This window comes from Arachis hypogaea, chromosome 3, assembly GCF_003086295.3.
Source record: "Arachis hypogaea cultivar Tifrunner chromosome 3, arahy.Tifrunner.gnm2.J5K5, whole genome shotgun sequence".
NCBI lineage: Eukaryota > Viridiplantae > Streptophyta > Magnoliopsida > Fabales > Fabaceae > Arachis > Arachis hypogaea.
In genome coordinates, this window is record NC_092038.1 from 62,484,682 (window position 1) to 62,498,744 (window position 14,063).

Genomic DNA, 14,063 nt, shown 5'->3' on the forward strand with positions numbered 1-14,063 from the left:
TATGGGTAATTTTATGGGAACATGGGATGATAGAAAAAAAGGGAAGTAAACTGAATAAGTTATTTCAAAATTTGGGAAGCATGCTCATGTGAAATCAAAATAATTAAATTACCATATGCATTGAGATAAAAAATTTTTTAAGTAATTAAATAAGGGGATACAAAAATTACCCCAATGCAAAATAAAAAAAAACCAATGCACATGGGATAAAATTCAAAAATAAATTTGTTGCATGAGCATGTAATACAAAAGTGGGAAAATTTGGGTAGCTAGGTAAAGAACTTTGAAATTATATAAAGTGTGTATGTTAGGTGAGATCTTAGACTAATCAAGGATTCACTTTGTTAGCTCACTTAGCCTTAAATATACATCCTTACCTTTACCTCAGCCCCATTACAACCTAGAAAAGGCCTCATGATGTTTGTATTGGTACATTAAATATTTGTTGATTGGTTAGATGAAGAACAAAGTTTAGAAAGTATGATTGGAGAAGAGTAGAGTGATTGACCCTAGACACTTGAGAGTTAGAGTGATATACACTACCAGTAAGGGTTCAGTGCTTAACTCTATGTTCCCTGCTTTCATGAGCTATTTTCTTACAAGTTTACTTACTTTTTATTGTACGATTTGAATTAGTGGAATTTGGTTTGTATTTGTCTTGAAGAACTTGTTTGCTTTTAACCAAGTAACATCTTAGCATATAGTTGCATTCATATTCATAGGTTGCATTGCATGAGTCTTACTTTTCCCTACTCATTTATTTTGCCACCTTGAGCTTAGCATGAGGACATGCTAATATTTAAGTGTGAGGAGGTTGATAAACAACTATTTTATGGTTAATCTTGTGTTTAATTGAGTGGTTTTTATCAAATTCTTGCCCACTTATTCATATGATTTGCATGATTTTACAATTCCTTCCTAGTTTAGTTCTATGGTTAAAAACCTGCTTCCTAAAGATCTTTTAATTACATATTTTAATTCTCCTTTATACCATTTGATGCCGTGATCTGTGTGATTAAGTGTTTCAGGCTTCATAGGGCAGGAATGGCTTAGAGAATGTAGAGGAAGCTTGCAAAAAGGGAAGGAGCACAAGAAATAAAGGAGACAACCAGCGAACAGCGACGTGCACGCATGGCTGACGCGTGCGCGCGAATTGGACAAAATCACAGCGACGCGTACGCATGGATTAGAGTTTGCGCAAATGACACGTGCTCATGCCTGACGCACACGCGTGGGGAGGAAAATCGTCAAACGACGCGTACGCGTGACCAACGCGTACGCGTGACATGCGCAATCTGCAGAAAATTCAAAAAATGCTGGGGACGATTTTGGGCTGCGTTTTAATCCAGTTTTTGGCCCAAAAACACAGACTAAAGTCAGGGAACATGCAGAGGCTTAGGACATCAGATCACACACAATTTTAGGTTTGGATGTAGTTTTTAGAGAGAGATGTTCTCTCCTCTCTCTTAGGATTTAGGATTAGGATTCCTCTTAAAGGAATTAGGATTTTTACTACTCAATTTTCAGGTTCAATGTTCTTTTTATTTATTTTCCCAATTTGGTTTATGAACTCTTTATGTTGGATTTGATTTCTTTTATTAATATTTGAGGTATTTCAGACATATGACTTTTATTTAGTTTCTTATATTCTTGGTTCTAGTTGATTAATTGGTAACTCTTGAGTTGTCAAACTCATTGTGATTAATAATTGATATCTTTGCTGATTAATTTAGATTCATATAACTCTAGTCTTTCCTTAGGAGTTGACTAGGCCTTTGGGTGTTAATTTAATTTAACCACTTGACTTAGTGGGAGCAAAAATATAATTTTCATCACCATTTATAAGGATAACTAGGATAGGACTCCTAATTTTCATACCTTGCCAAGAGTTTTATTAATTATTAATTTATTTTTCTTGTCAATTAAATTACTTGCTCAACCCTTTTGAAAACCCCAAAATATACCTTTGCATAACCAATAATAAGAACACTTCCCTGTAATTCCTTGAGAAGACGACCCGAGGTTTAAATACTTCGGTTACCAATTTTATCAGGGGTTTGTTACTTGTGACAACCAAACGTTTGTATGAAAGGATTCTCTGTTGGTTTAGAAGCTATACTTACAACGCGATCATATTTTTATATTTCTTTACCGATAGGAAATCCGATCGTCACATACTCTGTGTGTCTTTTATATGATGCTATTAGGTTATCTGCTTGATATATGCATAGCATGCTTGTTTGTGAGTGCCTGTTTGGGATAATTGAAGCACTAGACTTTTGATATTAAGACGGATCACCTTGATATCGATTGTTTGGTGTAGACAGGAACCCTACATGGCCACTCGCGGACGAGGTCGGACACAAACGTGAGAAAGTGGGAATGAGCAACCAGCTGACAATCATGCCGAATTCATGGCGGAAATGGCAAATCTCGCTAATACCATAGAGGCTAATGTTGCTGCGACTCTGCAAGATGTATAGAGATTGGGCCAACCGGTAGGGAACGGAAATGGCAATGGTAACGGCGAAGGGAATGCCAACGATAATGCTGAGGGTAACAGTGATAACACGGGAGGAGTTCCGATGACCTTGGCAATGTTCCTCAAGGTTCATTCGCCAACTTTCCGAGGGTCCACAAATCCTATTGAAGCAGACCACTGGTTTCAGGCTATGGAGCGTACTTTACAGGCGCAACATGTTCCCCTCAATCAATATGTAGAGTTTGCCACTTATCAACTAGCGGGAGAGGCCCAGCTTTGGTGGCAAGCTGAGTGTCGTTTACTACAGCTTCATAACGCCGACATTCCATAGGAGGTGTTCCAAATGGCTTTCTATAAGAAATATTTCCCTGAGTCTGCAAGGGAAGCAAAGGAGATGGAGCTAATACAGCTGAAGCAAGGTTCCATGTCTGTGGCTGAGTACATCAACAAGTTCGAAGAGCTTTGTAGGATTTCTCGGGTGTGTCAAGGTGACCCGGAGACTTACGAAAGCTGGGGATGCGTTAAGTATCAAAGGGGTTTGAAGGATAACATTATGACTGATGTGGCTCCTATGGAGATCCGTGTCTTCTCCGACTTAGTGAATAAGGCTAGAGTAGTGGAGGAGAATGCCAAGACCGTGGCGACATCTAAGGACACTCATGGGGGTAGCTCTAGTCTTGGTCGTGGCAAGTATTTTCATCCGAGAGGACCAAGCTTCAAGAGAGGAGGATATGTGCCTCAAGGCCAAGGGGGCTTTAGAAAGAACAATCAGAATCAGTTTTAGTATGCTAAGGGAAGAGGAAATCAGAATAAGAGTTCTCCAAATTTAGTTTGTGATCGTTGTGGACGTTTTCACCCTTATGAATCATGTAAGATTGGTTTAGGTGGCTGCTTCAAGTGTGGGTTGCCCGACCACATTGCGAGGGATTGCCCTCGTGGGAGGAATCAGAATGTGGGCCAGAGTCAGCATCAAGGTCGAGTCTTTGCTATGAATGCCAAGGATACTTCCAAGGCAGATTCATCGATGAGAGGTATATGTCTAATTGGTGATAAATCCTTAGTTGCATTATATGATACTGGAGCTTCGCATTTGTTTATCTCGTTTGCTAAAGTTGAAGAATTAGGCTTGAAACTGTCAGAGTTACCTTTTGATCTGCATGTACATACTCCGCATCAAACAGTTATGACTAGGTCAGGTTGTAGACAAGTAGGTTTCAAGCTTGAGAGTAGAGATTTTGTGCATGATTTGATCTATTTACCAATGGTGGGGCTGTAGATGATTTTGTGGTTTGATTGGTTGTCGAAGAATCGGGTTTTGTTGGATTGCTTTGAGTGGACTATTCGGTTTATGCCGAAAGGAGAGAATGGGGCAATGGTAGCTACGGGGTATTACCTGAACTCTGTAATGGTGCATTGTAATGGGGAGGAGTGTCAGGGTTATATTCTGTTGGCTGCTAATGCGTTGGGTGATGTCTAGAACTTAGATCAGATTTCGGTGGTTAGAGATTTTCCAGAAGTGTTCCTAGAAGATATCCCTGAGTTCCCACCTCAAAGGGAAATTGAGTTTGCGATTGAATTGGTGCCGGGAGCCGGACCAGTATCGATAGCGTCGTATAGGATGGCCCCGATAAAGTTGGCACAGCTAAAGACTAAGTTGGAAGAGCTTCTGAATAAGAGGTTCATTCGACCGAGTGTATCACTGTGGGGAGCGCCAGTTTTATTGGTGAAGAAAAAAGATGGAGGAATGCATTTGTGTGTGGATTACCGGCAAAGTCACAGTGAAGAACAAGTACCCGCTGCCAACGATAGATGATTTGATGGATCAATTGCAAGGAGCTGGAGTATTTTCCATGATTGATTTGAGATCTGGTTACCACCAGATAAGAGTGAAGGAGGATGACATCCCTAAGATTGCGTTTAGAACACGCTTTGGACACTACGAGTTTGCGGTAATGTCCTTTGGGTTAACGAATGCACCTGCTGTTTTCATGGATTACATGAACAGAGTGTTTCCTCTCTTTTTGGACAAATTCGTGGTGGTTTTCATAGATGACATCTTGGTTTCCTCTAAGACGGAAAAGGAGCATGAGAAACACTTGAAGATTGTATTAAAAATCTTAAAAGAGCGGAAGTTGTACGCTAAGTTGTCAAAGTGCGAGTTCTGGAAAGAGGAAGTAAAGTTCTTAGGTCATGTGGTGAGTAAAGGAGGAATAGCTGTAGATCCTTCCAAGGTAGAAGCGGTAATGGAATGGGAAAGACCGACGACGGTGATGGAAGTTAGGCACTTTTTGGGTTTAGCCGGATATTACCAGAGATTTATCGAAGGATTTTCTCGGATTGCATTACCGATGACAAAATTGACAAGGAAAGAAGTGCCATTCGGGTGGATGTTGGAGTGCGAAGAGAGTTTTCAGACTTTAAAGCATAGATTAACTTCAGCACCTATTCTAATCTTACCGGAACCGCATGAACCGTTTGAGGTGTATTGTGATTTTTCTTTAAAGGGTTTGGGTTGCGTGTTGATGCAACACCGGAATGTGATGGGTTACGCATCACGTCAGCTAAGACCGCATGAGGTGAATTACCCCACTCATGACTTGGAATTAGTGACGATTGTGTTTGCATTCATGATTTGGAGGCACCACTTATACAGGGTAAGGTTTAGCGTCTTTTCTGATCATAAGAGCCTCAAGTATATCTTTGATCAGAAGGAGCTAAATATGCGCCAGAGAAGGTGGATGGAGTTACTTAAAGATTATGACTTTGAGTTGAGTTATCACCCTGGAAAGGCGACCGTGGTAGTAGACGCTTTGAGTCAGAAATCTTTAACAATTGCTTGGAAGTTTGTAGATCTTAAGTTGGATATTGATGAAGTTGCCGGAAGAGCTTGTTTGAATCAGTTACAAATCTCTAGCACGTTTAAATCAGAAATACAAAGGACTCAGCAAGATGAGCAGAAGCTTCAGAATTGTTTCAACCAGTTGGTGATAGGAGGTGCGAAGAATTCACTAAGGATGATGAAGGGTTGTGGTGATACAAATGAAGAATTTGCATACCGGATGTTGGGAGTTTAAGGTAGGACTTATTGTCGGAAGCTCACAACAGTGGGTTTTCTATTCATCCCGGAAGTACAAAGATGTATTATAACTTAAAGAAGATGTTCTGGTGGCCTGGGATGAAGGGTGATGTAGCTACAGTGGTATCCAAGTGTTTAACTTGCCAGAAGGTGAAGATAGAGCATCCAAAAGCTATTAGGAATGTTACAACCACTTGAAATTCCTGAGTGGAAGTGGGAAGGAATTGCTATGGATTTTGTGACCGGTTTACGGAGGACTAGGTCGGGATTTGATGCGATTTGAGTGATCGTTGATCGCTTAACCAAATCCACTCATTTTCTGCCTATCCGAGTAAACTGTCCTATGGAGGAGTTGGCGAGATTGTACATCAAGGAGATAGTAAGGTTGCATGGTGTGCCGTCGAGCATAGTATCAGACCGTGATCCCTGATTGTACTGAGCTTTTGGGGTGCCTTCCAAAGAGCTTTTGGTACGGAGCTATGTCTCAGTACCGCATATCATCAGTGATGAGCGGATATTTTATACGCTTTTTGGGGGTAATTTCATGTAGATTTTAGTATGTTTTAGTTAGTTTTTAGTAGATTTTTATTAGTTTTTAGGAAAAAATCATATTTCTGGACTTTACGATGAGTTTGTGTATTTTTCTGTGATTTCAGGCATTTTCTGGCTAAAATTGAGGGAGCTGAGCAAAAATCTGATTTAGGCTGAAAAAGGACTGCTAATGCTGTTGGATTTTGACCGCCTTGTACTCGGAATGAATTTTTTGGAGCTACAGGAGTCCAATTGGCACGCTCTCAATTGGGTTGGAACGTAGACATCTAGGGCTTTCTAGCAATATATAATAGTTTATACTTTGCACGAAGATAGACAACGTAAACTGGCATTCAACGCCAGTCCCATGTTGTAGTCTGGCGTTCAGCGCCAGAAATAGGTTACAAGTTGGAGTTCAACGCCAAAAAGAGGTTACAACCTGGCGATCAACTCCAGAAACAGCCCATGCATGTGAGAAGCTTAAGTCTCAGCTCCAACACACACCAAGTGGGCCCCAGAAGTTGATTTCTGCACTATCCATTTTAGTTTACTCATTTTCTGTAAACCTAGATTACTAGTTTAGTATTTAAACAACTTTTAGAGAATTATTTTGTATCTCATGACATTTTTAGATCTGAATTTTATACTCTTTGACGGCATGAGTCTCTAAACTCCATTGTTGGGGGTGAGGAGCTCTACAGCGTCTCGATGAATTAATGCAATTATTTCTGTTTTCCATTCAAACATGCTTGTTCCTATCTAAGATGTTCATTCGCGCTTCACTATGAAGAAGGTGATGATCCGTGACACTCATCACCTTCCTCAATCCACGAACGTGTGTTTGACAACCACCTCCATTCTACATCAGATTGAATGAGTATCTCTTAGATTTCTTAATCAGAATCTTCGTGGTATAAGCAAGAATTGATGGCGGCATTCATGAGAATCCGAAAAGTCTAAACCTTGTCTATGGTATTCCGAGTAGGATTGAATAGCTGTGACGAGCTTCAAACTCGTGATTGTTGGGCGTAGTGACAAACGCAAAGGGATCAATGGATCTTATTCCGACATGATCGAGAACCAACAGATGATTAGCCGTGCTGTGACAGAGCATTTGGACCATTTTTACTGAGAGGATGGGAAGTAGCCATTGACAACGATGACACCCTATACACAGCCTGCCATGGAAGGAACTTTGCACTTTGGAAAGTGTGGAAGCATTATGTTACAGAAATTCAGAAGACAAAGCATCTCCAAAACTCCAACATATTCTCCATTATTGCACAATAAGTATTTACTTTATGCCCTTTGACTTTTTACAGTTAAAACGAAAGAACCCTATTGGCATCCTGACTAAGATCAACAAGATATCTATAGCTTGCTTCAAGCCAACAATCTCTGTGGGATTCGACCCTTACTCACGTAAGGTATTACTTGGACGACCCAGTGCACTTGCTGGTTAGTTGTGCGGATTGCAAAAGTGTGATTGCAATTTCGTGCACCATGTTTTTGGTGCCGTTGCCGGGGATTGTTCGAGTTTGAACAACTAAAGGTTTATTTTGTTGCTTAGATTAGGAATAATTTATTTTTGATGCTATAGAGTCATTAAATCTGAGTCCTGTATTTTCTTTTCAAAAATTTTTCAAAAATATTATTTTCCCTTATTAATTTTTAATTTTTATGTGAGTTTAGTTTTATACTTTAAGTTTGGTATCAATTGCATATTTCATATTTTCCTTGAAATTTTCGAATTTGTGTTCTTTATTTTTCCTTGATCTTCAAATTGTTCTTTTCAAATTTTCTTGTTTGATCTTTGATTTTTCCTATTTTGTGTATTTTTCATGTTTTCCTTGTGCGTTTTTAAAATATTAGTTTTCAAAAAATATATTCTTTATATACAATATTAAAACACGTTACATTTATAGCTCAGTTGGCTAGAGCGTTGCCTTATGTTCTTGGCAATTGGGTATCTTCTTTTTAAAATCTTTTTCAAAAATAATTTTTCTTTGATTGAATCTTGTGCCAAACTTTAAGTTTGGTGTTTTCTTGTTAATTTTCTTTAATTTTCGAAAATTTATTTTGGTTTTCTAAAAATTTTAAGTTTGGTGTTCTTTCTTTTGTTCTTGTTGTTCTTGTGATTCTTCAAGGTGTTCTTGAGTCTTCCTTGTGTTTTGATCTTAAAATTTTTAAGTTTGGTGTTCCTTGGTGTTTTCCCTCCAAAATTTTCGAAAACAAGGAGCATTAGATCTAAAAATTTTAAGTCTTGTGTCTTTTGTGTGTTTTTCTCTTTCATCATAAAATTCAAAATTCAAAAAAATATCTATTCTAACTATTTTTAAGGCATATTTTTGAATTTTTTTTATAAAAAAAATTTCAGATTTCAATTTCAAAAATATCCTAACAACTTTCTCTCTCATCATTTTTTCGAAAATCTTCATAAAATATTTTTAAATTCTCTTTTTTATTTTATTTTATTTTATTTTTATTTTTATTTATTTTTTTTATTGTCGTCTTTATTTTATTTTATTTTATTTTATTATTTCAAAATTTTTACATATAATAAAATAAATAAAATAAATTCACATCATCTCCCTTTCTCCATCATGGACTTAAGTGGAAATGAATAGTCCAAAAGGACTCTGGGGTCATATGCTAACCCCATTACTGCTTCATATGGGAGTAGTATATGTATACTCTCCATTGGAGTTAGTAGTTTTGAGTTGAATCCTCAGCTCATTATCATGGTTCAGCAAAGTTGTCAGTATTCCAGTCTTCCACAAGAAGAACCTACAGAGTTTCTGGCACAGTTTTTATAAATTGCTGATATAGTACATGATAAGGAGGTAGATTAGGATGTCTACAGGCTATTACTATTCCCATTTGCTGTAAAAGACCAAGCTAAGAGGTGGTTAAATAACCAACCTAAGGACAACATAAAGACATGGAAACAGTTGTCAGAAAAATTCCTGAATCACTATTTTCCTCCAAAACGGATGACACAGCTAAGGCTGAGCATCCAAGGCTTCAAATAAGAAGATAATGAATCTCTTTATGATGCTTGGGAGAGATACAGAGAGATACTAAGAAAATGCCCCTCTGAAATATTTTCAGAGTGGGTGCAATTAGACATCTTCTACTATGGGCTTATAGAAAGAGCTCAGATTTCCCTAGACCACTCAGCTGGTGGATCTATACACAAAAGAAAGACAATAAAAGAAGCTTAAGAGCTCAGTGATACAGTTGCCAAAAATCAGCATTTGTACCTAAGCAGTGAACCTTCCATGAAAGAAGAGGCTAAAACAGTAACTGCTGAACTGAGTCCTACAGAACAAGTTACTGAATTCAATCAGCAACTAGATTTTTTAACAAAGCAGCTAGCCGAATTCGAGGAGATACTATAAGAAACAAGAATGGCTAATATGAATATGGAAGTCCAGTTGAAGCAAACAGAACAGCAGTTATCAAAACAAATAACAGAAGAGTGCCAAGCAGTTCAATTAAGAAGTGGGAAAACATTAAATACCTCACTTCAAGGTAGCAGGAAGCCAAAAAATGAGCAAACTACCCAAAATCCATCTGAGGACAGTAATAGCCCAGAGAGGAATAATTTTGGCGCTCAAACGCCAGAAAATGGGTGGAAAGTTGGCGTTGAACGCCTAAACCATGCTCAGTCCTGGCGTTCAATGCCAGAAACAAGCAAGGAATTGGCGTTGAATGCCCAAAAGAAGCACAGTTCTGGCGTTCAGACGCCAGAAACAGGTGAGGAGCTGGCGTCTAACGCCACTCCAACTTCCACCCCTGGCATTCAAACGCCAGTGGGGGATCAAACATATACAAGTGCTGATAGCAACCTCTTTAAAAAGGCCTCAGAACCCACATCTGTAGGCAATAAACCTACAGCAACTAAGGTTGAGGAATACAAAGCCAAAATGCCTTATCCTCAGAAACTCCGCCAAGCAGAATAGGATAAGCAATTTGCTCGCTTTGTAGACTACCTCAGGACTCTTGAAATAAAGATTCTATTTACAAAGGCACTTGAGCAAATACCCTCTTATGCTAAGTTCATGAAAGAGATCATAAGTCATAAGAAGGATTGGAGGGAAACTGAAAAAGTCTACCTCACTGAAGAATGCAGTGTAGTCATTCTGAAAAGCTTACCTGAGAAGCTTAAAGATCCCAGAAGCTTTATGATACCATGCACATTAGAAGGTACTTGTACCAAGCAAGCTCTATGTGATCTTGGGGCAAGTATTAACCTAATACCTGCAGCTACTATCAAAAAGCTTGGGTTGACTGATGAAGTTAAGCCAACCCAGATATGTCTTCAACTTGCTGATGGCTCTATTAAATACCCATCAGGCGTAATTGAAGACATGATTGTCAAGGTTGGGCCATTTGCCTTTCCCACTGACTTTGTGGTGCTGGAAATGAAGGAGCACAAGAGTACAACTCTCATTCTAGGAAGACCTTTCCTAGCAACTGGATGAACCCTCACTGACGTCCAAAAAGGGGAAGTGACCCTGAGAGTCAATGAGGACGAGTTTAAGTTGAATGTTGTCAAAGCTATGCAGCATCCAGACACCCAAAATGACTGCATGAGCGTTGATATTATTGACTCTCTGGTAAAAGAGGTCAATATTGTTGAGAGTCTCGAATCAGAGCTAGAGGATATCTTTAAAGATGTTTAGCCTGATCCGTAGGAACCAGAGAGAATAATAGAACTTCTGAAAATCCCTCAGGAAGAGGAGAAACCTCCCAAACCCGAGCTCAAACCATTACCACCATCCCTGAAATATGCATTTCTGGGAGAAGTGTGATACCTTCCCTGTAATCATAAGCTCTACCTTAGAGCCACAGGAAGAGGAAGCACTAATTCAAGTGCTAAGGACACACAAGACAGCTCTTGGGTGGTCCATCAGTGATCTTAAGGGCATTAGCCCAGCCAGATGCATGCATAAAATCCTATTGGAGGGTGATGCTAAGCCAGTGGTTCTTCCACAGAGGCATCTAAATCCAGCCATGAAGGAGGTAGTGCAGAAGGAGGTCACTAAATTAATAGAGGCTGGGATTATTTATCATATTTATGATAGCCCCTGGGTAAGCCCTGTCCAAGTCGTCCCTAAGAAGGGTGGCATGACAGTGGTTCATAATGAAAAAAATGAACTGGTTCCTACAAGAACAGTTACAGGGTGGCGTATGTGTATTGATTATAAAAGGCTCAATACAGCTACCAGAAGGATCATTTTCCTTTACCCTTCATAGACCAGATGCTAGAAAAACTAGCAGGTCATGAATACTACTGCTTCTTGGATGGATATTCAGGTTATAATCAAATTGCAGTAGATCCCCAGGATCAAGAGAAAACAGCATTCACATGTCCGTCTGGAGTATTTGCATACAGAAGGTGCCATTTGGCCTGTGCAATACACCAGCAACCTTTCAAAGGTGCATGCTCTCAATTTTCTCTGATATGGTGGAAAAATTTCTGGAAGTCTTCATGGATGACTTTTCAGTATTTGGAGACTCATTCAGCTCCTGTCTTGACCATCTAGCACTTGTTCTAAAGAAGTGCCAAGAGACTAACCTGGTTTTAAACTGGGAGAAATGTCACTTTATGGTGACTGAAGGAATTGTCCTTGGGCACAAAATTTTGAACAAGGAAATAGAAGTGGATCAAGCTAAGGTAGATGTAATTGAAAAATTACCACCACCTACCAATGTTAAGGCAATCAAAAGCTTTCTGGGGCATGCAGGATTTTATAGGAGGTTCATAAAGGATTTTTCAAAAATTGCCAATCCTCTGAGTAATCTGCTAGCTGCTGACACACCATTTATCTTTGATAAAAAGTGTCTGTAGGCATTTGAAACTCTGAAAGCTAAGCTGGTCACAGCACCAGTCATCTCTGCACCAGAGTAGACATTACCATTTGAATTAATGTGTGATGCCAGTGATCATGCCATTGGTGCAGTGTTGGGACAAAGGCATGACAAGCTTCTGCACGTCATTTATTATGCCAGTCATGTTCTAAATGACGCACAGAAGAACTACACAACCACAGAGAAAGAGTTACTTGCAGTGGTTTACGCCATTGACAAGTTCAGATATTATTTAGTAGGATCAAAAGTGATTGTGTACACTGACCATGCTACTCTTAAATATCTACTCACAAAGCAGGATTCAAATCCCAGACTCATAAGATGGGTGTTGCTTCTGCAAGAGTTTGATATAGAAATAAGAGACAGAAAAGGGATAGAGAATCAAGTAGCAGATCACCTGTCTCGGATAGAACCAGTAGAAGGGGCATCCCTCTGTCTTACTGAGATCTCTGAAAACTTTTCGGATGAGCAATTCTTTGCCATCCAGGAGGTGCCATAGTTTGTAGACATTGCAAACTACAAGGCAGTAAGATTCACACCCAAAGAGTACAATAGGCAGCAAACAAAGAAATTGATCACGGATGCAAAGTACTATCTTTGGGATGAACCATATCTCTTCATGAGATGTGCAGACGGAGTAATCCGTAGATGTGTGCCTAAAGAAGAAGTACAGAAGATCCTCTGGCAATGCCATGGATCACAGTATGGAGGACATTTTGGAAGTGAGCGAACAACCACAAGAGTCCTCCAATGTGGCTTCTACTGACCTACTCTCTATAAAGACTCCCGAGTGTTTGTACTTAATTGTGACGGTTGCCAAAGATCTGGCAATCTGCCTCACAGTTATACCATGCCTCAACAAGGGATCTTGGAGATTGAGTTGTTTGATATATGGGGTATTGACTTCATGGTGCCATTCCCACCATCATACTCAAACACTTATATTCTGGTGGCAGTGGATTATGTATCCAAATGGGTAGAAGCTATAGCAACACCCACTAATGATACTAAGACAGTGCTGAAATTCCTCCAGAAATACATCTTCAACAGATTTGGTATCCCTAGAGTACTAATCAGTGATGGGGGCACTCATTTCTGCAATAAACAGCTTTACTCTGCTTTGGTTAGATATGGAGTTAGCCATAGGGTGGCCACTCCATATCATCCACAGATAAATGGGCAAGCTGAAGTCTCTAATAGAGAACTTAAAAGAATCCTGGAATGGACTGTGATTAACCGTAGAAGGGATTGGGCAAGAAGTTTGGATGATGCTCTGTGGGCATACAGAACAGCATTCAAGACACCTATAGGAACTTCTCCATACCAGCTGGTGTATGGAAAAGCCTGTCACTTGCCAGTGGAACTGGAACACAAGGCCTATTGGGCAACCAGATTCCTAAACCTTGATGCCAAGTTAGCTGGAGAAAAACGATTGCTCCAGTTAAATGAGCAAGAGGAATTCAGACTTAATGCTTTCGAAAATGCAAAAATTTACAAAGAGAAAGCAAAAAGATGGCATGATAAGAAATTATCATCCAGAATCTTTGAGCCAGGGCAGAAAGTTCTGCTATTTAACTCTAGGCTCAGATTATTCCCCAGGAAATTGAAATCCCGGTGGAGAGGTCCATATGTGATTACAAGTGTGTCACCATATGGATACGTGGAGCTTCAGGATAATGATTCTAACAAAAAGTTCATTGTTTATACACAGAGAGTTAAACATTATCTTGAAAGCAATTTTGAGCAAGAATGCTCAAAACTGAGACTTAATTAGAGCTCAGTAATAGTCCAGCTAAAGACAATAAAGAAGCGCTTGCTCGGAGGCAACCCAACCATTTACAAAGCTTATTTGTTAATTAATTGATCTTTATAGGTATATGTTAATTATCTTCAAGGTAAAATAGCAATTGGTTAAGTTCACAGAGTTACAGAAGGATCCAGAGGATAAAACAGCAAAAAGGAAGCTCACTGGTGCGAAAAAGCCAGTAAAAGCTGTTTTGGGCGTTGAACACCCAAAAGAAGCACCTACTGGGCGTTGAACGCCAATAAGGATAGCCATCTGGGCATTAAACGCCAGAAAGGAGCATCTTCTGAGCG

The 14,063-nt window shown here is 39.4% G+C and overlaps 1 protein-coding gene across 1 annotated transcript; it reads left to right on the forward strand.

The window, feature by feature from the left end:
• The first annotated feature begins 2,906 nt into the window (after nt 1–2,906).
• On the forward strand, nt 2,907–5,556 carry LOC140183499 (uncharacterized). The gene is made up of 7 exons (XM_072231948.1): nt 2,907–3,215; nt 3,357–3,641; nt 3,759–3,857; nt 3,960–4,079; nt 4,363–4,431; nt 4,555–4,955; nt 5,136–5,556. The coding sequence occupies exons 1-7, from the start codon at nt 2,907–2,909 to the stop codon at nt 5,554–5,556; spliced, it is 1,704 nt and encodes a 567-aa protein (XP_072088049.1).
• The last annotated feature ends 8,507 nt before the right edge of the window (nt 5,557–14,063 follow it).

Bases quoted from the DNA above. Each gene is read 5' to 3' on its own strand.
- LOC140183499 (XM_072231948.1), top strand. From the start codon at position 2,907: ATGTCTGTGGCTGAGTACATCAACAAGTTCGAAGAGCTTTGTAGGATT. The intron at 3,216-3,356 runs GTGCCTCAAGGC...GAATCATGTAAG, and splicing joins GCTTCAAGAGAGGAGGATAT to ATTGGTTTAGGTGGCTGCTT. The intron at 4,080-4,362 runs GTATCGATAGCG...GGTTACCACCAG, and splicing joins TGGTGCCGGGAGCCGGACCA to ATAAGAGTGAAGGAGGATGA.